The 25,051-nt window shown below is 37.7% G+C and overlaps 1 protein-coding gene across 4 annotated transcripts in view; it reads right to left on the bottom strand.

The window, feature by feature from the left end:
* Positions 1-21,079: 21,079 nt before the first annotated feature.
* GALNT3 (polypeptide N-acetylgalactosaminyltransferase 3) overlaps positions 21,080-25,051 on the bottom strand; it is a 45,820-nt gene continuing 41,848 nt past the window's right edge. For all 4 annotated transcript variants that reach the window (XM_013052028.2, XM_013052027.2, XM_004743992.3 and 1 more), the window contains 2 exons: positions 23,018-23,170; positions 21,080-22,166 (listed from right to left, as the gene is read on the bottom strand). In XM_013052028.2, coding sequence (XP_012907482.1) covers positions 22,044-22,166; positions 23,018-23,170 — 276 coding nt within the window. In that variant the 3' untranslated portion in view covers positions 21,080-22,043. The remainder of the gene's footprint in view (positions 22,167-23,017; positions 23,171-25,051) is intronic.

Here is a 25,051-nt window from a genome sequence, read left to right as displayed (position 1 = left end):
TGGGTTTCTCTCTCTTCTCTCTCTGCTCCTCCACGCTCTGTCTTCCTCTCTCTAAAAACAAAACAAAACAAAACAAAATAAAACAAAATGAAAACAACAACAACAACAAACACTTGATTACAATAGTTACAAACAACAGTTACTTGATTTATAGATGGCAACCTCGATATTTCCATCTCAGTGGAGTAACAGACTTTTTGACACGTATTCTCTATTGAGACATAATCCACAAACCATAAAATTCACCATTGTAAAGTTGTTTTCAGTACATTTACAGAGTTGTGCAGCCATCACCACTCATTCCAGGACATTTTCATTACCTCCCAAAAAATCCTTGAACCATTAATAGACACTCCCTATTCTCCCTGCTTCCCAGCCCTGCCCCAGCCCCTGACAACCACTAATCAATTTCATCTCTCTATGGACTTGTCTGTTCCATGTAAATTAAGTCATTCAGTAAGAGGTCTTTGTGGCTGGCTTGTTTTACTAAGCTTAATGTTTTAAAGTTCATCCATAAATGTATCAGAATCTCATTTTTTGTTATGATTGAATAATATACTCCTAAATGGATATACCACATTTTTTTAATCCATTCATCAGGTGACAATTATTTGGGTAGTTTCCACTTATTAGGTAATATGAATAATGTTGCTATAAACATTTGTGCACCAGTTTTTTTTTTTTTTTTTGGATGTGTGAAAATATTTTTCAATTCTGCCTGGTATATACCTATGAGTAAAATTATTGGAGCTTACAAAAACCTATACATAACTTTTTGAGGTATGATCAAACTGTTTTTCCATTGTTTTGGTGACCATGTCATTTTACATTCCCACCAGAAATATATAAGGATTTCAATTTCTCCATATCTTTGTCAACACTTGTTATTTTCCTCTTTTATTTTAATTATAGCCTTTCTAGTGGGTACGTAGTGGTGTCTCATTATGATTTAGATTTGCATTTCCCTAGTAGACAATGATGCTGAGCCTCTTTTCTTGTGCTTTATTGACAATTTGTTCATCTTTAAGAAATGTCTATTCAAATTTTTGCCTATTTTTTTAGTTGGGTTGTCTTTTTTATTGTAGAGAACATAGTCTCTTAGATAAATGTAAGGGTCTAGAACTTGGAGTACACCTCCCAGGCATTAACCAGCATCTTTTTCCTTTTCATAGATTCATTTGTGTACTTTAGGTCATCAGTCCCACTACACCGTCCCCTCCCTCACAGTAACCAAGCTTAGGACCAAGAAATGAGTAGAGAAACCACAGCTCCAAACAAGTTTGGAGGGATGGTTGAATGGTGGCCTTCTTCTTGCCACTCAGATCTCTGAGAGTCTTTGTTAGACCTCCAATCCATGCCATTCACTTTCTACTTACATTGCTTTGTTTCACATTTTTTTGTGAAATATGGAAAAAAAAACTACCTAAGAACTTTCCAGAGGGATTTTTAGGTTGTCTAGTATCAGAACCCCTGGATAGCCTCTTTATTCCGTTTCCTGTTTTTAAGAAAATCTGGCAAACCACAAATGTACTCATACTCAATAGAAATTACCAGAAGTAATTCACATTCTAGAAACTAACTCAATAAATGTGGTAAACTAGCTTAAGGTTAAATCAGGAAAAAAAAAAAATAGGTGCCTTCATTCTTCCTACCCCGGTAAATGAGCAAAGTGAATATTTCATTCTCAGTTCTTGCATAATTTCAAGTTTGTCATATGTGTTTATTTTATTGCTACAACAGGGAGAAAAGAGGGTCTGAATGTACATTGCTCCCCAGAAAACAGCATTTTTGCAGCATTTATCAGTAGTCTCATACATCTAAATTCAAGTCCTAGCTCTGCCACTCGCCTCAATAGAACCTCGGCAAAATCATGAACTTACCTTAGTCCCTCTCCCCTCTTTGGGATGGGAATGATACAATCTTATCGAAGGGTTTTAGGATTGAAAAGAGTATTGTATCTAATACTGCATTTCTTACAATAGGTGATCAGTAAATGTTAGCTGCTTTCCTCTCTTTAAATGTTTGTTTCATCTACAGCTTTGTTATGGTAGGTGGGAGAGAGAGAAATCAGGTAAAAGATTACCAAAAGAAAGGACATTAGGGCAAAACCAAATAAGGCTCATCATGGATTTGGATATGAAGGTCCACTCCAGACCTTCAGGCAGGAACACGATGATCTCTATGTTAACAAGTTCCCCAAGGATCCTAGTGATTGGCTCAGATAGCCAATTGTGTCACCTTAGGTGGCTCAGTCAGTTAAGCATCCATCTCTTGGTTTCAGCTCAGGTTGTGATCTGAAGGTCCTGAGATTGAGCCCCAAGTCTGGCTCCGTGCTCAGTGGGGAATCTGCTTGAGTTTCTCTTCCTTTCCCACTTCTGCTCCTATACCTCTCTCTCGAATAATAAACCTTCAAAAATAACAGAAAACTGATGCTCTATCTTTTATTTCTTTCCCAGAAAAACTAACAAAGCTCAAAGTTGAACATTAAAAATAGCCCAGATTGCAGTTGGCTTAACTACTGTGATAGAAATGATGCTAAATAATTTAACAGAGACTTTTGTCAGGACTGTAAGAATGGACTGCTAATGACTATTGTATCAAGCACAGGTAAGGCAAAGATTTGCTGGGGACACACTCAATCAAATGCTATTGCCTATGGGACATGAAATTCAAGCCTCCCAATTCCCAGCCAAGATCAGTTTTCCTCTTCTGTAGCTGTACCTAATTGAGTTTGTGCAAAACGGAAAGTTATTTTAATTCAAAAGTAAAAATGCATATCACATTTCTTAGTTTACATCTTTGTTCCCAAAGTTAGCACTAGACTAGCTGCTTAGAGCTACATAAATAACTTTTAAGAGCTATAGTAATTGGTGCAAATGGTTAATATACTTTTAGATTTTTGTAGCATATTAAATATCTATTTGAAATAACATAGCAGAACAGTTCAAATAGATCTATCTTAAGTTCTGGAAATAGAAGGTCATGGAAAGAATGCAGCAAACACAAAGAGATGAGAAAAGGGGAAACAAAGAGGGAAGTGTGGTTCCTCTTCTTATCTGAATATGGGGTTTACCATAACAACAATGTGTTTTCATCTTTCACTGATGTTCTCCCCCACTCCCCGCTGGTCTGCAGTGTCCTCAGAGTTCTACCGCAAGAAGGCCAACCCTAACCCAGTCAAGGTTCTCCTCTACTTAGCAAACACACTCCCTGTACCTCCAGTACATGCAAAAGTCCCAGTTCAGCTCAGCAAGAAAATCTTGATCTCATACATTATCCTTTTAGCATTGCCATGGAACCTACCATGCTTTATGGAGCTGTCAACCAAGATAGATATGGATATATATAGATATATAGCTTACGGAATAGTAGGTGACACAAAACAGTGAAGAACAACAACAATAACAACAGTGAAGTTAGGCTATTGGCAGGAATGCAAGGGCTTCTAGTTTTAACCCAGTTTTCAAAAAAACTTAAGGGGTACCACTGCTTGTAGTATTTGTGCTATTAGAAATGTGAAATTGTCTATGGAGTCTTAAAAGACTCGAATTTCTTTCATTCATGGATAGTCCCAATTCTCTTAAATAGGAGGCCCTTAAAATAATTTAAGTTACCAAAATCTCAGTAACACTCAGCTTTTCTTCATATGTGTATCATTTATTCATTTATTTATTTAAGAGAGAGTGCACGAGCGAGAGGGGGAAGGGCAGAGGGAGAGAATCTCAAGCAGACCCTCCACTGAGTGCGGAGCCCATGCGGGGCTCCATTCCAGGACCCCAATATCACAACTCAGAGATCACAGCCTGGGCAGAAACCAAGAATCAGACCCTTAACCCTTAACCCATGTGCCACGCAGGTGTCCCACCCAGCTTTTCATAATACACCAGGTAAAGAGACATGGCGATGATCTTTGACTTAAATTCTTTGTGTCACAATGTTTTGCTCGTGCTAAGCAGAAAAGAAGAGTCAAAATGGAGATTCACTGTTCTTTTTTCATTGTGTCCTCTTTTTATGATGTTGCAGCAGTTTTCTTTTAATTTTTAATTGTTACATAATTCCACATTATAGAAAAGTTTCAAGAGTGTGACCCCAAATTTCCATATTCCTTTTACCCAGATGTTAAATTGTACTGTCCTTGCTCGATCTCTCAGACACTCCCCACCCTGCACCTCCCAAAAGTTTGGCAGTACGTTGACAAAATGATGTCCTTTCACCGCTAAATTCTTCAGTGTTCTACAGTGATTTGGACCCTCTGTGCTTGCCCGGTAAATCTGCACACCTGAGGCACACAGGTGGGAGGGGTAGAATGCCTCTCTCCCAAGACTCCGTCAACATTAGAACCAAGCATCTATTGACTGGAATATCCTCTCAGGAAATCTGGAGCAGCTTCTGGAGCCTCTTGAGAAAAAGAGGGCAGTAACTATTGTCTTTCCTGTCAGGCCCTCTGCTTTCTAACGCTTTTCAACCTCCAAAGCTGTTCCAGTATTAAAAAAAAAAAAATACTGTTCCCCTCCCCCCTTAGCTGCTGACCTAATTCAGCTGAACACACCCTATTAAATATTTACTAAACATCAGTTCGTGGAAGCACTATATCAAATGGGTACACAAGGGCAATGCCCACTGGGCAGGTTTCCAGTAAATCAAAAAGCACAGTTCTGAATTAAGAACTGATGCTCTGGGAAGAATAAGTGTGTAACAGGCATCTGACCATTTGGAAAAACAGTTCGACACAATGGCTGGAAGTAGAAAAAGATACGTTCTAAATCAGAACCAGAAACATCAGAAGGATAGCATCAGAGAAGCTACGTATCTTCCTGTGTTGATATGGAAAGAATCTTCCTTCATTGATTGTGGGTCTTTCACATTTGCAATTGCTCATTTTCTTGAGCTCCAAGTGCAGAGCTAAGTGTTGTGGCTGCTGATGCTTTTACAGTTCAGGGGTTTCTTATTATGAAAATAAACATAAGATTATGCACATAGAGTCCCAAGGTAAATATATCTATAAAGAGAATTTTTTTTTAAGATTTTATTTATTTATTTGACAGACAGAGATCACAAGTAGGCAGAGAGGCAGGCAGAGAGAGAGGAAGGGAAGCAGGCTCCCCACTGAGCAGAGAGCCCAATGCGGGGCTCGATCCCAGGACCCTGAGATCATGACCTGAGCTGAAGGCAGAGGCTTAACCCACTGAGCCACCCAAGTGCCCCTCTATAGAGACAATTTAAACCTCGACAAACAAGCAGATTTTGAGGGGCTGACAAGTAGCATAAATATCACAAAATCAACAGAAATAACAGACTAGATTTATTAATTAACATGCTGTTACGATACTTCTCTTGCATTTTTTGGCTGCATGCTCTCTTCATATGATTTTGTAATGTCATTTTCTACATGGAGAATACAAAAGTAATTCCCTCTTGGGGCACCGGGGTGGCTCAGTCGGTTAGGTGACTGACTCTTGGTTTTGGCTCAGGTCAGGATCTCATTGGGAGGTGGAGCCCTGCATGGGACTGCATGCTCAGTGGGGAGTCTGCTTGACATTGTTTCCCCTTCCTTCTGCCCCTCCCTCACCCCACCCTCCCCCTCTCAAATAAATAAATAAATAAATAATTTAAAAATGATAATTCCCTCTTAATTCTACCATGATTGGATAAAATTTCTATAAAAAAATGAATAAGTTGAGTAACACCTGGGTGGCTCAGTCAGTTAAGTGTCTGTCTTTGGCTCAGGTCAGGATCTCAGGGTTCTGAGATTGATCCCACATTGGGCTCCCAGCTCAGCAGGAGCTGAGCTTCTCCCTCTCCCTCTGCTGTTCCCCCTGCTTGTGCTTTCTTTCTCTCTCTCTCTCTGATAAAATAAATAAATAAAATCTTAAAAAATAAAAATAAAAAATGAATGCCTCCTTTATTGCAGCCAATTTTAAACAATGGTTGAAACTTCTCTTTCTAATTACGTCCTTCATCCTGTGGATGGTGCAGGCAAAATTGTTCTGTAATAAGTAACAGGGTGGGAGTGAGGAACTTCTCAGAGCCTTTCCAAATGTGGAACCTTTGGCTAGAGGGAGGGAGGAAGAACAAGAGGAGACTGGGACATGGCAGGGTGGGGGAGAGGAAGGACAATGAAAAAGGACAAGAGCAGAGAGGAGGAAGCAGAAAGCAGAGCTGGGGAGACCAGGCTGAAGTCATTTTTCCTGGACCCTGACTCATAAGGCCTTCCCTAACTTTTTCTCTTCTCCTATCACAAAGTGAATAGCAATGCCGAGGGGCAGGCGGGCTTCTATTGTTGAGAGAAACTGATCTAAAAATAAGGAACGAGCAGACACGAACGAGTGACGACCACGATGAGCACTGTGGGGTCCACTTTGCAGTGGACTATAAAAAGATGTTAAGCACAGATGGGGGAGGACAGTTTATCTTTGCTGCGAGGCTTGAAAAATAAAGACCAGAAATATAAATGCCATCAAGAATGTTGACTCTTCTCAAACCAGAAATTTTGGTTTCACATTCAAAGCCATGCCCGTTTAGAAGAAAAACACATTCATTTGGGTTTTGTGGTTAGGGAAAAGGGCTGCCAGAGAAGAGGGGGCGGCCGTCGTGGAGCATTCCTGGACAATCCGCGGCTGGCCCGGGTGATCACCAGGCCGGCGGCTCCCGCTCCGTAGGAGTCCAAAGAGCAACAGGACCACATATAATTCAAAGCCTGAAACATTTTCTTCCCTCCAGTTCAAACTCTCCTGCTTCTATCAGCTGGCTCCAGCCATCCCGCCCCCCGCTACAGAGCCTTTCTTCCCTGACCTGGTGAGAGCTCGCTTTGAACGCTATCTAAACACACAATTCCCATGACTCCCTTATAACCCCAGTAAATGCACTTGCTCTCTGCTGGCAACATGATGCAAATCCTTTTATGCTGCATTTGTTCAATGCTCATGGCTTTGGCTTTTCAGCCGTCGAATTCGGGGAGCTCTTCTAAAGTATTGTAAGTTCCACATCTAATTCATAAAGCATTCTCCTTAGCAAAAGCTCTTCTACAGATAAATGAATATTTATAATTCATGCTCGGTGATAAATTAGAGACGAGGCCATTTTAGAGAGAATAAGGATCAAATAATGGTCAGCAAAGCAAACATCCTGGTGAGTGATGGGTATGCCTCCTTCCACACACCTCTTCCCCCCCACCATCTTTTTTTTTTTTTTTGATTCTTTTTTTTTTTAAGATTTTATTTATTTCTTTGACAGAGAGAAATCACAAGTAGATGGAGAGGCAGGCAGAGAGAGAGAGAGAGAGAGAGAGGGAAGCAGGCTCCCTGCTGAGCAGAGAGCCCGATGCGGGGCTCGATCTCAGGACCCTGAGATCATGACCTGAGCCGAAGGCAGCGGCTCAACCCACTGAGCCACCCAGGTGCCCCCCACCACCATCTTTAAGCCCCTGCTTTTTTCACCTAACCTTTTTTCTTTTAATTATAAAATGCTTCATGTACACCTAAGACCACATAAAATATAAATCTTCATTTTCAAGAATGATAAGATGAGCACCTGTGCACCTACCTTAAGAAATGGAATGTGCCTTAGACATTCCTTGAGGGTCCCTTCCCAACCACATCCCTGTCCTTCCACATTCCAAGGTAACCACAATCCCAGTTTTTGTGTTAACCACTGACTTTTGCATTAATCTGGACTTTTGCTATTCTTTCTCTTTAACAGTACATCATTTAGTGTTAAAACTGTAACAATCACAGGCCCATCTGTGTAAGAAAAAAGAAATCAATATTGCCACTGATAGAAGACATCTCCTAGCAGAAAATATGCTGACAAAGGGCTCTCTATCCTAGCATGGCCTCTGTTTCCCTGGGAGTCTACATAAGGCATTGATATGGAAGCAGAGGGAAATAGACTGGGAAAGTGGGACTGCCAAGGTTAGGGCACCTAGGGGGTGAGTCTGGAGTTGGAGGTCTGGTAGTGATAGGCCAGGACAGAGGGTCGCTCTGTTTTCTCTGCTTCTTGGTTCACCATGGCCCACTCCCTGCCCTCAAGAGGAGGTGAAAGATCACCCTCTTTGGTCCCATCCAAAGAATAAACTCCAGATTTCTGGTAGGAAGCTGAAAGGCAGTCAGTCTGGCCATGTCTAAGTTGTCCTTCCAAGTACAGCTCACAGTCATGTTTTCCACTAAAGTGTCCCTGAAGTCCCCATGGTGATTTCTCCTTGCCTTCTCTTGGCTTCAGACAAGTCACATCTCAGGCAGATACTCCCATGACTGGGTCAATTGGACAGGTAACGAGACCTTTCCACAGTGATACATGTGAAATAAAGATGTTAAAAAATATTTTTCACCTTGATGTATCCCTAAATCCAAACACATGTGTAATTGAGTACTAAATAGATTAAAATTTGATTTTCTCATCTCCTTCTACTTTGTAATAGCAGAGCTAGAAGTTCTTTTTCTTTAGAGGTTGAACAGTAGATGAACAAAATATTAAGAATGCTATTACCTTTTAAATAAGCTTTCAATGATGAAATATCTTTACTCTATTAACTAAGCCTTGAAAAATTAGTAAAAAGAAAACATCCAGATTATCAGATACTGCCTATCACCCAGAATTAACCACGTTACATTGCTATACATCCTTCCAGGTTTAATATATCTTTTTTCCACAAAAAAAACTTAGATAATCCTGATTATACTGTTTTTCAACCTGATTTTTTTCATTCAGTATACCCTGGGTTTCTTCTCATCTCAATAAATGTACTTCTAAAGCAGTAATATTTAATGTCTGTATATAAATCTATACATGTTAATAAAATCACAATAAAAGACAAGGGAAAATGAACACAAAATTCAGAAAATTGGGTGTTTTTATTGAAAGGGGATTGGATTTGAGAAGATTCTAGCCACAATTTTGAAGACATGAATATTTTTCATTATTTTTTTTACCATCTATATTATTTATAAAACTTTACACAGAGACTATTTATAATATAGAATATATCCAAATTCATTCAAGCAACCTCCTTCCAGTAAGCATTTATATTTTTCTAATCTTTCACTAAACAAAACTGATGATTATTCTTACACTAAACCATATTACAAATACCTTTATAGTTATCCTCTTGTTGAGTCAAATGGTTTGCACAATTTTAAGGTCATTAGTATATATTGTTGAACTGCTATCCAGAAGGTTTTGCCAATTTGAATGCTCACAAGGAATGCATGAGGGTCCTTCTCTTCCCACACCGATACTGACCATTGTTATGAGAAAAACAAAATCCCTGCCAACTTGATTAGTGAAAACTTGTCTTCGATATTTCCTCTAATTTGAATTTCTTTAATTACTGGTGTAATCAAACATAAGTTTTGTTTTGAGTTTTGAGTCATTTCCACTTTTTCCTTTATTAATTACTTGTGAATATTTTTTGCTAATTTTTTCTGATAGAACATTATTATTCTTATTGATTTCTAAGATTTACTTATATAAAGATGTCAACCTTTTGTCCATCTTACACTGTGGTAGGCAGAATAATAGCCTTCCCAAAATCTTCACCTGCTAGTATCCTCGAACCTCTGAATATGTTGTGTTATATGTCAAAAAAGGAATTAAAGTTGTTGGTGGAACTAAATTTGCTAATGAACTAACCTTAAAACAGGGAGATTATCCCGGATTATCCAGTGAACTCATAATGTAATCACAAGGGGTTGTAGAAGTGGAAGAGAGTGACAAAGGCAGGGACAGAGTCTAGAGAGATTTAAAGATGCAACATTGTTACCTTTGATGAGCCAGAAACAAAGAATGTGGGTGGCCTCTAGAGGCTGGAAAAGGCAAGGAACTAGAATCTTTCCCAGAGATTCCAGAAGAAACACAGCCCAAGCAGCAGCTTATTTTTGGCCCGGTGATACCCATTTCAGATTTCTGATCTCTTGAACTATAAGGTAATAAATCTGTGTTGTTTTAAACCACCAAGTGTCTGATAGTTTGTTACAGCAGCAGTAAGAAACGGATACAAACATTGCAAATGTTTTCCCAATTTTATACACAGACTCTTTACAAAGCTGTCAAACTGTGTTTTTAAAAATGTATTCACTATGTTCCTTCTATTCTCAATTACAGTGAAACAATAAAATCTGATAAAAAATGCAAGTGGTCTAGTTTGGCCTCAAATATATATACATTTTTCTGTTTTGAGAAGTGTTTAATCCTCTCTTTTTCCTTTCCCTTCTTGTGGAGGTGGCTGGGGGCTGAGGAAGTTAGAAGGGCAAGGAGGAAATGGCATTGCTAGGGGCTGAGGCGATGATGGTGGGAATGGCAGCCAAGAAGGGTCATGGCATAGTCAGGAGGCTGTCTACCTGCAGGGAGATTGAGCTAATCAGTAAATACATTGAAGATAATGGGAGCCAGGTTTCTCATGGTGGTAGAAGGGATTTATAAAAATGGAAAGGGGGAAGGCTAAGGTATTGGACTGCAACTGGGAGATAGATATATGGTAATAAATAAAGAAGTATGTACAGATATACAGTTAAATAACATAGATATATAAACATACCTCTGTCTGCTAAGGGAGCAAGAAGTAATAATACCCTACCAGTAAGGAACACACTGAGTGTCCAGATACTGATTTCTACATGGCTCAACAAAAAAGGAACCAAATTCCATGAATGGTCAGTTCCAAGGCTGGGCCAGAGAAAATACAAAATGAGTCAGACAGCACAGAAATTCTCAAACAATGACAGGAACATGCTAAAAAGACATCACAGGAGTTAGCTTGAAGAGGCTTCAATAGCCAAATTTGGCACAATCAGAGCATCAGAATAAATAATGCTAGTCATTAGATCATAATCCCTTGAATAAAGCAAAAATCCATCAGGCCAGAAGGAAAGAATGGATTAGAAAGGAAGGCTTTTTCTTTTAGTATATAATGCCAACCAATGTGTGGAGAAAGAATGATGACACTTGCCACAGTGGAGTCATCAGTGGATGACTAAAGCCAGTTGGTAGTAGCTTCATGAAGAATTATACCTTTGCATAGCCTTGGAGTTTCTCTTAACAAAGCCCACCCACAAAAGGGAAAATCATGACCTTATGGCTAAGGAATCTGGAAGTTGCCAACTTGAATGGGTTATCAAGGTTAAAATCTCCAGTGGTAGGAAGGATCTACACAGAAGGACTCTTGATGTAATACTGTAAGGACAACATCATCTCTGTACTCTTCCTGTTAAGAATGAATGGACTGAGTCTAGCCATTTGGAAATATCACAGGGCCTTATATTGATTAAGATTCTTTATACTCTAAAACTGGAACTACATGAAAGTCAGGGAAAGACCATGGAGATGCTCCAGTCTAAAGGAGACTAAAGAATGAGAACTAAATGCAATAATGATATGGGAGTAGTCCTTAATATGTCTTTCAGAAAATAAAGGAGGAGAAAATAACTTCCCAGTTTCACGAGACTAGCATGAAATAACGCCCAGATAACAAAAACTGACAAAGACATTATAAGAAAATTCCAAACCAATATCTTTCCTGAACACAGAAACAAAATCCCCAACAAAGTATTGGTCAATTTAATCTTTCAAAATAGAACTAATAAACAAGTCCAGCAAGTATGTAGGATACAAGTTAATGCAAATGCAAATACAAGATACAAAAGCAAATGCAAAGAAACTAGAATAGTCAAAACACTCTTAAAAAAATAATAAAGTTGGGCAACTTACTTATTCCACAGGATTTCAAAATGTGCTACAAAACTACAATTATCAACACAGAGTTGTATTGCCAAGAAAGGCAAGTAGGCCAATAAAATAGAGTCTAGAAAGAGACACACATACAGCATCCGTTCATTTTCAACAAGGACACCATTGCGGTTCTTTTGGGAAAGAAAGATCACAAATGGTATCAGAACAACTAGATATCTTCATGGAAAATTAAATAAGTCTAGACCTCCATGTCACTCCAAACATTACTTCAAGATAAGAATTATTTCAAGATTCACCCAAAATAAAATCTAGAAGAGCATTTAGAAGATATATAGAAATAGAGCTTCACATCCTTGGAGCAGGCAAAGATTTCTCAGTATGTAAAAATCACTAAACATAAAATAAAATGTGACAAATTATACTTCATTAAAAATTAGGAGTTCTACACATTAAAATACATCATTAAGAAAATAAACAGTCATACCTCATACTGGAAGAAAATAGTTACATATGTCTAACAAAAGGCTTGTATTCATAATATATAAAGGTCTTCTACAAATCAGTAATAAAAAAAATCTACCCAATAAAATGCACAGAAACTTAAAGCATTTTACAAAAAAGACATATGACTGTCCAATAGGGACATGAAAAGATGTTCATTACTCATCAGAGAAAGAAGAACAAAACCACCGTAAGATACTATTCTACACTAGCTAGAATGCCTAGAATCAGAGACTGAAAATATCAAATGGTAAGGCTGCAGAGCCACTGGGAACTCTCATGGGCTACGGGTGGAAATATAAACTATTACAACAATTAAAAAAACAACAACACATTGGGCAGTATATTTCAAACACTCATCAATTCTATAAACCCATTCCTAGGTTTCAATTTAAAAGAAGTAAAACCATACCTTTACAGAAAGACTTATATTTGGAACGTTTGGGTGGCTCAGTCGGGTAAGCAGCTGCCTTCAGCTCAGGTCGTAATCTCAGGGTTCTGGGATCGAGTCCCACACGGGCTCCCTGCCCAGAGGGGAGCCTGCTTCTCCCTCTGTCTGCTGCTTGCCCTGATTGTGCTCACTGCCTCTCTCTCTCTCTGACAAGTAAAGAGGTACCCCCTGCTCCAAAAAACTTATACTTGAATGTTTATAGCACTCTTATTCAAAGGAATTCAAAACTTGGAACATGAATGTCCATCAGTGAAAGATGAACAAATTGTGGTATATCCATACATGGAATATTACACAGCAATGAATAGACACACAGAACTTCATGGATGGACCTCAAAAATAGTATGATAAACAAGAAATGGGTACAAAAAGATATATAATGTATGATCTCATTTATGTAAAGTGGAAAAAAATCAAAATGAATTCATGCAGCTAGAAATCAGAAAGTGGTCATTTCCTGGGTTGAAAGTTTTAGCAGAAGGAGACACAAGGGCACTTTCTGGTGTGATGGAAATATTTCATATCTACTTTTCGGTGGTGGTTACAAGGATGTCTGTAAGCCAAAACTCATCAAACCAAACCCTTAAGATTTGTGCCATGTATTGTCTATTAATTACATCTTAATAAAGTTAATTTTCTAAAACAAACTAAAACGTGTTGCTGCAAGAAAACATGAATATGATATCTAACTGCAGTACAGAAATTTAAAATACTTCAACCTAATCGAAAGGCAAAAAACAGTGAGAACATTCACAATATAATGGATTAAGTGGAAGCATGTTCATATATACTCTATGCATAGCCAAGATAGTAAGGAAAGAATGCAAATCATGTTATAGTTTACAAATCCTAGGATTTGTACTAAAGTCATTTGCATTTTTTTTAAGCTTCCTGGCATCTGAACTCTTCTCCTAAGTCTGTGAAATGTCTGTCCTCTACTGCAGAACCCCAAAGCTGGCTCCTGGCCTTCAGAGGCTTGGAGGAGATGGCACATGAAGAGGTTCGGTTCATCTGCATCCAGCTAGAGATTGATTTGGGAGATGTTGAGAAGAGAAGTGGGCCGTGGGAATTCATTCTGGCAGCAGTAGGGGCAGCAGCTTGGAGGGTACACTCATAGCTCCAGCAGCAGGAGGGGCATCCTGTAGCCAGTGTCGGCAGTGGGCAATGCCACCGCCAGAGGAAATCAGGTGCAAACCATTCATCTGGTGTTTGGTGACAGCGGGAGCAGAGTTCTCACCTGCTAAAGGATCACTTCAGAGCTGCATGCTCTGCTTTCTCCTGGCCATTTTTCTAGCCTTTTCTCTGGTGTTCCAGATGATTCTATAATCTATTCAATACCCTATCAAAAAATTTCCTTTTCACCAAAATCATTCAGAGTTAATTTTTATTGCTGGCGATAGGACCCTGTTGGAAAAATAATAAAAACACTCTAATATAGAATAACAACAGAAATCATGCTCCTTCCAGTTACCAGAGATTTTACAAATAAGTAGAAGTTATTTGGTCTTTAAAAACATTTTTTTTTAGTTATTTCAATAATTTAACATCCTGAGTTCAATTCATGCTTCCAAAGTATTTTTCACAGTTAATGTTATGCTTTAAAAGAGGAGACATTTTCAAAATATCCCTGGCAAAAAACTAGACTATTCCCACAATAATTTACATAGTGGATGACGGAGATTCTAAAGGAAAACCTTAAAGTTAAAAAAAGTTGTTAAGTAAAAACAAATACTGACATAGCTAACATTCAAGGGAGTAGTCTGTCTGTGCTGTAGTACTCAAGAGATGTATTTGGGAGGATCCTGCTGTTCTCTGTGTCACTCTAAGAGTTTCGAGACATGCTAAGCATCCTTCCTTTCCTTATCAATTTTGTGAATTTATCAGCCATCAATTTACTGAATATACTTCATATTTACTCAAAATTTCCACCTACATAAACTCTCTAGTTAAAGAGTTTTGTGGAGTCACTCTTTGCTATGTGAATTAGTACTTCTATGTTTTGGTTCTATTACTCTTATACTACAGAATTTTATGAATAAATCTGTGACTCTGTAAAACACCTTTTGAAGAAATAATACATAAACTCAGAGAATTTATTCCATTAATATTTTTATTACTTGGATCTGTCTTTATCGTCAAAGCAAAATCCCTTTTTTATGTTGTTCTCTCTTTTTCCCCCCCATTTTTCCTGTTCAGCTTCCATTCCTGTGCTCATAGACTTTCCCCACTGCTACACATTCTGCATTTAATATAAGCATTCTTGAAAAATACAGAGTTCTTTCATGTACAATTATACTGAATTACCTAAATTTTAATGTGACATGAATATTGCTGCTTCCATTTTAGTGGAGACAAAAGACAAGTTCACACATAAAATAAGACAATCATTTTAGGTATAGTAAATTTAATAAAGGAAATGCATGGGGTAGTGCAGTAATGATTCAGTTACATTATAAAGAGTGGTCCCTTTTGAGAATGTCTTTGAGCTGAAACCTTAAACATAAAAATACTGGGAGGAAGAGCATCCAAAGAAGACATAGACTCTGAAGCAAGAACAAACTTGACATCTGAGATGAATAGAAGAGATAACTGCTCTGTCTGGAGCACAGTGAGCCAGAGAAAAAGTGATCATAGATAAGGCAGGAGAAATAGGCAAGGGATGGGTCACCTAGGGTCTTGCAGCCTAAAGTCAGGAACACGATCTTCCAAGGAAGAGCTTCCAAGGAAGCTCTAAGAACAATCTTCCAAGGAAGCTCTTGGAAGAGTACAACAGCAAGGAGGCAATGTATCTTTTATTTAAAGAACAAACTTCAGTTTCTGTGGAGGCAAAAAAATCAGCTAATGAAATGAGAAAAAAGCAGGGGAAATTAGTTAAGAGACCATCTTGGTCCATGTGAGATGTGATGGTTTAGAGAAGAGCCTGACTGGAGATAGGAGCTTGTGGTGCGATAGAAGCCCAGGGAGGAGAGAGTTTCAAAAACTTCAAAACTGAGATTGCAGTCAATCATTTGAAATGCTGCAGAGCTTAGATATTTGAGGACAGAAAAAGGAATATTGGATTTGACAACTTGGAAGTTGTTAGAGACAGAAGATAGATTGGAGGTCATTGAAAAATGAATGGAGGGCTCTGTTTTTGTTTTTGTTTTTATTCACAATGCCAGATTCAACACTCATTTTCTTCTGGTCCCTTCCAAAATTCCATGATAATGATAATAGAGATAAAACAAAAATTCACAAATTCATAGGGAGAAAGAACAGGAGCAGTTCAATAACAACATTTTGGAGTTTGGAGTTTGAAAAACAAACTCAGTTAGTGTAAATGTCAACAGAATGAAGAAAGGTTTATTTGAAGCTAGTAGTGGAGCAAGCAGGGCAGTAATCAATCCATTTTGCACTGCAAGACCATTAAAAATATCAAGAACTGGTGGATACAGGTGCCTCTGGAAGTGAGGGAGAAAATGGAGTTGGGAGAGGAGGACTAGTTACCATTCTACCAGTCCGTTACCCAAGAAGAAATCTAGAGAGTCATTCACTGGAGAGTGTAAAACAGGAGGGTCTCTAGAACAGGGAATATCAAGCACAGTTGAGGACAGGAGTCTTCTATTGAAAGCCTCTCCTAGTGGCAGTTAGGTTTATATCCTCCAGAAAAGTGACTGGAAGATTCTAGTAGTTTTGTTTCCCAGTATAAGGGGCGAATCAGGTCACCCTAAAAGACAGACCACAGTCAACAAGCCTTCCCCACACTACAGAAATTTCCAATAAGCATTCAATACTCCTCTGTTAAGCAGGCAAGAATCACCAGAGATTTGAGGAATGTATCTATTGTGAAATGCAGAGAGTAAAACAGGTCAGAGGGAACAGTCCATGCAAATAGATGATAAATTAGATGCAAATAGATAAAATTTTTAAAAGTCTATCATTAATATTCCTACAAAGATGAGGGAAAAATTGCATTCATGTAGTATAACAAAATCTTATGCAAGAAGCATTCAGATATAAGAACGTGCTCATGAGAATTATAAATGGTAGAAATTTAGAAACTTAGTAGAAGGCTTAGAATAATACATCAAGAATAGCTCTTAGAAAATAGAATAGGAAAAGACATGGGATGAAGTGAGCAAAGTGACCTTCCAAATATATTAGAAGATCAATATATTAGAGGTCTGATATAATAAGACTTCCAGAAAGAAACTAAGAATAGAAAAAGATAAAATTAAGAAACATTTAGAAAATTTCTCAGAATTGAAAGGCATAAGTATGTAAGGAACACAGAAATAAGTAAATCAATGTAACACTCACCCTGAATTTCAAAACAATGAGGCAAATAGAAGACCTGTAGGTTTTCAGAGAGAAAAAAAAATAAGATTACTAACAAAGGATCAAACGTCAAAAATGCATCGGATTTTTCAGTATGGGAATTTAGAAAAAAATGGAAACAATACTTTCAAACTATCAATTAATGATTTCCAACCAAGAAATCGATCCTCTGGCAACCTATTAAATATGAGGGTAGAATAAAGACATGACCTATAGATTTACACCTGACAGCAGCTAGAAAAGGTGGAGGATAATATATCCATGCGGCATGGTCTTCATGGGGCATTTTTGTAGAAAGGACACACCTACTTCAAATCCTCAGTTTGAAGCACAAGAAGAACGTTAGAAAACAAAAAACAACAGCACTTAGATAGGAATAAGAAGAAGTATCCATAGATGTCCAGCTTAAGTTAAGGCAAGACAAAGAATAGAAACTTCAGAGATGAGGCTGTTGACACAAGGGAGTTTTCTGATCAAAGAGCCCCCGTAGGGGCGCCTGGGTGGTTCAGTGGGTTAAAGCCTCTGCCTTCGGCTCAGGTCATGATCCCAGGGTCCTGGGATCGAGACCTACATCAGGGCCTCTGCTCAGCGGGGAGTCTACTTCCCCCTCTCTCTCTGCCTGCCTCTCTGCCTACTTGTGATCTCTGTCAAATAAATAAATTAAAAAAAAAAAAAAAAAAGAGCCCCAGTAGAAGCAGGCAGAGTAGAAGGCAATACACAAGGTGGGGGAGTTGACCAAACTAGGGAAATACACACGATGTGGGAATTGCCAGAGAACCGTAATGGCAACAAAGGACAACAGAGAGCACTGTTTTACGGTGATGCCTGAAATAATCAGGATGTAAAACATAACCGAATTCACTGTGATAGTCTCAAAGAATCCCAGGCATTGGTTCTCGGAGCAGTCTTTCTACTCCAAGTGTGGTTTCATGACCAGCAGCCTCGGACTCATCTAAGAGCTTATTAGAAACACAGAATTTAAAAAAAAAAAAAAAAGAGATAAAAGAAGTACAGAATCTTAGGTTCTACCCAGATGTAATGAATCAGAATCTGCATTTTAATAAGACCAGTGTGCACAATAAAGTTTGAGAAGCATTTCTCTAGCTATTTACCTCTAAAATACAAGGCACTGTTTTTTCTCTTCTCGTTCCTGGCAATGGACTCACTGTAGGCTGAAGGTGTTTCTTTCCAAAATATTGTTGTCAGTCATTACTAGACTGCAAACTTTTTTTTTTTAAGATTTTATTTATTTATATGACAGACAGAAATCACAAGTAGGCAGAGAGGCAGGCAGAGAGAGAGAGGAGGAAGCAGGCTCCCTGCCGAGCAGAGATACCGATGTAGGGCTTGATCCCAGGACCCTGGGATCATGACCTGAGCTGAAGGCAGAGGCTTTAACACACTGAGCCACCCAGGTGCCCCTAGACTGTAAACTTCTTAAAGATAAGGACCATTTTGTGTATCATTAGTCTCTGATGCCTACTACAGTCATGAAAACACCAATGATGTTTCCTAAATATTGTTGAATATTGAACAGCAATAGTGACTAATCCGTGCAGAAAAAGCTCCCCTCCAATGCAGTCAGACTGATAAATAATAATTTCAAAAATATAGTTAAAATAGAAAGCCATAAGAAGACGATATATATCAAATACTTTCAACTTAAAGCACATTCATTCCTACACTTGTATGTATATTGATTTCTTCACAAACACTCTATTGAAAGGCCAAGGCCTTTTGAGTATGAATCAGTTTATGAGAATTATATGCAACTTCTTTCCTGCACCAACCACAGTAAAAATGCATTGTCTGAAGATCCTTTGCTTTTTTAAAAAGTAAATTGGAAGCAATTTGAGTGCAGAATCTTCTGAGATATGTTTTCTCTTTTAAAGTTCTCATCCACACATAACTGAGCATTTTTAAAAAAATAATTTGACATCTGTTGTTGTCCCAAAGCATCCAACCTTGTTTTCTCGGAAATAGCAACTCCTTATATTTTTGCATTTATATTTTGATGGCTTATGTAGTATTTAATTAAATTGTCTAACAGGAAGGCCAATTACCTGGCAATATAGGGACTTAATAGTTCGTCATTATTGGTTGTAAGAATAGGCCATTTTAGTATATTGCTTATTTTCTCTTGCGGCTAGTCACATCCAGTTCTAAGTGAGCCCACCCATCAGGTTAACCCTAGCAGGTTTGGCAGTTAGCTTACCAATCTAGAGTTCTCAGGACTGAGTCCTCTGGAATGAAGGCAACATGTCAGGTCTTGTGAAGCAATTAGACCATTTGCTACAGTCGCTTGAAATTGAGCAAGGGCTCCACAATTTCACACTTGCATGTATTCAGATCTCTCAGGTAGATGGCAACTAGACTCCATAAACAGATTCCTTTTAGCATTTTACAAAATTCAGACTTAAAAGATACTACCTCTATCCAGAAGGGTAAATCCCTAATGAAATGAGTTGTGTGACACTTGAACTGAGGCTCCTAAATCAGGTAAGAAGGACCCTACCTTGATGCATTTAATACTGCTATAATAAAACCAACTAATCTAAATAGATTTGGGGTTGAATCTTGACATGATAATGAATGCCTAATACATAGGCGGCACTCGATTTTTTTTTTTTAATTTTATTTATTTATTTGACAGAGATCACAAGTAGGTAGAGAGGCAGGCAGAGAGAGAGGAGGAAGCAGGCTCCCTGCTGAGCAGAAAGCCCGATGTGGGGCTCCATCCCAGGACTCTGGGATCATGACCTGAGCCGAAGGCAGTGGCTTTAACCCACTGAGCCACCCAGGTGCCCCTCGAATTTTTTTAAAATATCTTTGAGGATTTGTTTTGTGAGATATAATGAACCTTAAGAGCAGTATTTGGTCCTGGATGTTTACTCTAGAGTAACAAATTGAGAAACAGAAATTGTGCATGTGAGTGGGCACCATTGTATATTTCACAATACATATTAGTATTTAGCTATAGCAATAAAAATATCTTATTGAAGAAATATCATATACGAATAAGCTGTCATGTCATGAAATTAAATCATAATGTTACTATGCTATTTCAAAAAAAATTTTAGAGATTTTATTTGAGAGAGCGAGGGAGCCCACAAGTGTTGGGGAGGGACTGGAGAAAGTGAGAAGCAGATTCCCCACTGAGCAGGGAGCCCGACCTAGGGCTGGATCTCAGGACCCTGAGCCAAAGGCAGATGATTAACCAACTGAGCCACCCAGGCGACCCTATGTTACTTCAAAATCATTTGTCTCTCTGCTCCATAAGATCTAAGCTCAAAGACAATATAAGACTCATTCTGCCTACCCTAACTTTGGCACGTTAGACATATAATAAATATTAGTTGAATTGAAATAAATGTTGGCACTATAATAAATTAAAGAATGCAGGTCTTTTTTTTTTTTAAAAGATCTCATTTATTTATTTGAGAGAGAGAGAGAGAGAGGGAACGCAAGTGAGTTGGGAAGGAGCCGAGGGGAAGGGAGGAGGGGAAAAAATCTTCAGCAGACTCTGCACTGAGTGCAGAACCTGACACTGGAAGTTAGTGCTGCTCAACCTCAGAACCGGAGAACATGACCCCAAGATTGTGACCAGAGCAGAAACCGAGTCACTCGCCTAACCAACTAAGCCACTCAGGTGCCACAAGTCCCCAAGAATGCAGGTCTTTTGATGCAAGTTCAAAGTTACAAACAATGAGGTGATAGGGCCAATGATTTAAAAATATTTTCTTTTGTACAACTGAGGATCAGCAACATTTAAAATATGAAGCCAATCATACTTTAGTTCTTAAATAAGAATACAAGAGATCTCTATATAAAATGGACCCAAAAGAAAAGTGTTAAATCTATGTAGGGATCACATTTTTAAAAAATTACTCCATCAGATGCTCAAGGAATATCAGAAATTAGTAAAAAATTTTCAAAATATTTAACACACAAAATCTTCTCCATTCCCTATCTTTTATGCCATCATCCCGAAATAGTTGAGTATTCCTTAAAAAATATCTGATAGCTCTACAGTAGGTACTTAAATTAAGTATACAAAATTCATGCCCCCCCCATTTAATAGGAATTATATATTTTATCCAAAAGAGGAAAGGAATTGAAATAAAAAAGTTACAATAGTGATAAGGATTCATTTTATTGTGTTTTCCACATAGAAGCTTTTTTTTGATGAAAAAAATTCTTTACAAAGATGATCTAAATTGAATCAGTAACAAACAAAATTTAGCTTTTAAATGAGTCAAGTATTCTGCATTTGAAATTCAATTCCACAAACATTCAAGATTAGTGAGTTTTGGTAAGGAAAAAGGACTAGCAGAAAGGAAAAAGACATCTTTTCAACAGATAGTACTTTATAGTTTTTCTTTTAATTGCTTTGGGAAAACACACCGTATAGTTATTTAAGAAATATATTTTAAGCAAGATTTAAGTGCTTTAAGTCAAGTGGATTCAGACTAAAAAATATTTTAAAATTTGCCAAGATACTGAAGTGTTAAAAATATTCTTATTCATTTAATTTCGTGTTTAAGGAAACCTATGACAAATAAGAAAACAAAAAGCAAAAAAGTTTACCTGCATTTTTATATAATAAATTCTAGATCTATAAAAATTTCCTGGTTTATACACAAAGGCCAATGCTTGACCTTCATTGATCCATTTCTATGTAGTTAAAAAAATACAGTATCAAATCTTTCTCCCTCCCCCCAAAAAACTAGAAGAAATATTTTAAAGTGTGAGTGTGTGAATGTAGCTATGCATATCTTTAAGTGTACAAAACACACAAATATCACTTTACTTAGAAAATTATTTTCATCATACTGTAAACATCTCTTCCCCTACATCTGGACATTTCAAAATAGTCTTTGGTATTATTAGTTATTGTGCTTTGAAACGGAAACTTAAAAGATTTCTGTAGCAATGCTACATAGACATCTTAAGACATAAATAAGAAAAATGCACTTGGAATAAGTTACAATTAGCTGCTTTTGCATAATTTTCAAAAACTACAGTGTATGCCTAGTCACAGTTTTGTGAGAAAGAATATCTCCTTTTTCAACTCCTTAATTTTAAGGAACACTTAATCATTTTGGCTAAAAATCCATTTTTGGAGTGGATCTGATGGATTGCATGACACCAAGCTTGGATGCTCTCCATTTGCTGAAAGGCACATTTTAAAGAATGGATTATATAGAAGTTGATCCTAGAAAAAAAGAAAACACAACAGACATTAAATTTCAAGACTCCTAGTTAACTGATAAATATGAAAACTACATCATAGTCTCATTGAAGCTAAAGGACACTCACAACCAAATGTACACAGCTCTTAACTTTTAATCTTTCTCAGATCAACCTTGTCTGATAAAATCTTTCTGGTTTCTGGTGTAAACCATATCATTTATGCCACTACTGTTCAATTCACAGGAGGTATTAGATAAATAAAGAGATGTATAGAGAGTAAGGTCTGAATCAAGTTTTCAAATAAGAACAATTCCACTGTTATATCCATAAGTGACAAACCCTTCAAAAAATGATGTTATAAAAATCGGTCTTTTAGTATTTTAGTAGGGTACAAAACAATTTTCAGGTAAGGACTGCTATGTTCCAGCTAAGCTTTAATACATACATTTAAAAACAGCAAAGATTTTTTTAATGTATTCTCTCAATTCTAAATTCATTAAAAAAAGCACAAAAACAGGAGAAATGAGTCACTTTAGGGACAAAAAAGATAATGATCTTTTTTTTCTTGGCCATGATTAAATGCCAGAAGCATTGTAAGAAACTCTAAAAAGACAAACATGAGCAACTATTATTAATAATTCACAAAAGTGTTGACGGTATAAATCATGCTTTCATTAAGCAACTTGTTCCTACGAGTATTTAATTCATAGAAACATTCTCTCATCACATTGGTAGACAGACACAATAACAAAGTTAACAAAGAAATACTGACGGATCACATTACTATGCTATGGTTCATGCATTTTCCCAGATAAGCAACTTGAGCTAATCAAAATAATTATGGGAAGGGGTAAATTAATTGCACTGAGGTACCTTCTGGATCTCCCATATCTGTTCTCCGCTGGCCACTGTCCTGTGACCTTTGTAGGCACACGCTCTCAGCTGAACAAGACCTTGAGCAGCATGAAGACATAATTCCCTCTGGATGTTATGCCGAATTTCATGTTGAGCCGAGTATTCAAAATACTGTGAAAAGAAGAATGTTGTCACTGACCTGTATCCTCAGCTGCAAAATAATGGTCCAATAATAATAATAATTTTAAAAAATCAGCAACTTGCTGAATAATGAAGTCCTGTGTACTCAACAAAATAATACAATAAAAATAGGTGTTAGAAATATGAGTTTTATGACAGAAGATGCTATAACCCCTTCCCAGCCTATCCCCAGCAGGTAGTTACATAACAAGGTACCGTCTCCCTATCATGTCAGAAATGGAAAGTAAGTCAGGTGGAATGGAGGTTAGCTAGGACAGGTGTGCCACAGAAAGGACCTGGAAACTTCTAGTAAGCACATTAACCGCCTCTTCCTCTCCACAAGTGTTCCTTCTCTCCTATTAATCTCAATTAATGGCATTTTCACTTACACTAGGAACAATTAGATGAGGTAATCTCCACGTCTCAGTTTCCTTCCCTGTAAAATGGGTGATTTTATAATTTTCCTGCCCCACAGGGTTATGAGGCTAAGAGGGCTAATCTATGTAGAACACTCAGAACAATAACTGGTACATGGTAAGCTTTTTATTCATCTTAGCTGCTATTACTAGCATTAAAGTTTCTCTCTCCCTGTATGTCCAATTTATTAATCAGCCCTTTAGCTCTACTGAATTTCCCTCTCAGATGTCACCATCGCACTTTGCTTTGTATCTCACTTCTCTTATTCCAGCACTCAGAATCTCCACTGTAATACTTCCAGCTACCTGCAATTTCTGCATTTTCACTCTGCTGCCAGTTAGTCTTTCATAACACTGATTTGATGCCCTACCTCCCTTCCTCGTGTGAGTCACTACTGCTGCTAAGAGGAAGTTCACAATCCTTAACAACTACATGAACTCCTCAGTTTTCAATCTTACAACAACCACTGCCTGAACTGTACACCATGTTCTTCTCACACAATTTTACCAATGTAGAGTATATGCATCCATAAGTCCAAGACTGTTTTACTGTGCTCCGCCCGGAATATCCTTCTGGATTCTTCTCTGTCTAGCTAATTCCTTTTTTAATCCTTGCAAAGCCAATTGAAATGTTACTTTGCTTCTTTAATTTCCCCGAGGTTGTCCTACTGAACTAAGTCACACCCTTTTCAGGCTTCCGATAGTACATCAGAAATAACTTTCATAGCATTCTATTGGAATTGTGTGTGTAGCTAGCTGGCTTCACCATAGACCAAAGTCAGGCAGCATATCTAGTAATAACATCCCTCACAAATCAAATACTCCATAATGTTGACATTTCAAAGATAAAATAAGTGAACATAATGGATGTTCAATAATGAAGCAATTAGTCTTAGCACTAATATTTATTGAGCCCTTCTTATGTGCTAAGCAGGGTTTTTTCTAAACCCTTTATGTGTATTAGAGTAGGCACTCCACAAACATTAGCTGAATTAATCTTGGGTTCCCCTGGTCTTGGCCTCATGCTTAATTTAGCTTCTTCCACAAATATATACATCATTTTTATAACTGATAGTTCTTCAGATGAAGACACTGAATGAAAATGAGTGTAGATCACGAAAACAGCATTTTAGCTATCCTTCTTGAAGAGAGATAAATCTTAGGATCTCAAAGATGGTAGGAAAGTCTGTCCAATATTTTACCTCACATACATCATTTAAAAAAATAATTAAAAGGCAAGTTATAAGGAATAGAAAATAGTAGAAGATACTTTAGCAACCAAAAAGAATATGCAATTAGCTACCTGGGAACACTGGGGAAACGTAACCTAGAACCAGGACAAATACCCTGGAATAAGAAGCACAGGAACAAAGCTCAGTGTTACAAAGCCATAATGACTTACACGGCACTGTACCAGTATATTGATCAATATAGCCACATTATCAACATATTTACT

Source organism: Mustela putorius, unplaced genomic scaffold (genome assembly GCF_011764305.1).
Source record: "Mustela putorius furo isolate JIRA1106 unplaced genomic scaffold, ASM1176430v1.1 tig00003869_pilon_pilon_pilon, whole genome shotgun sequence".
NCBI lineage: Eukaryota > Metazoa > Chordata > Mammalia > Carnivora > Mustelidae > Mustela > Mustela putorius.
The sequence above is the reverse complement of the archived record's forward strand: the minus strand, read 5'-3'. Positions and strand labels throughout refer to the sequence as shown.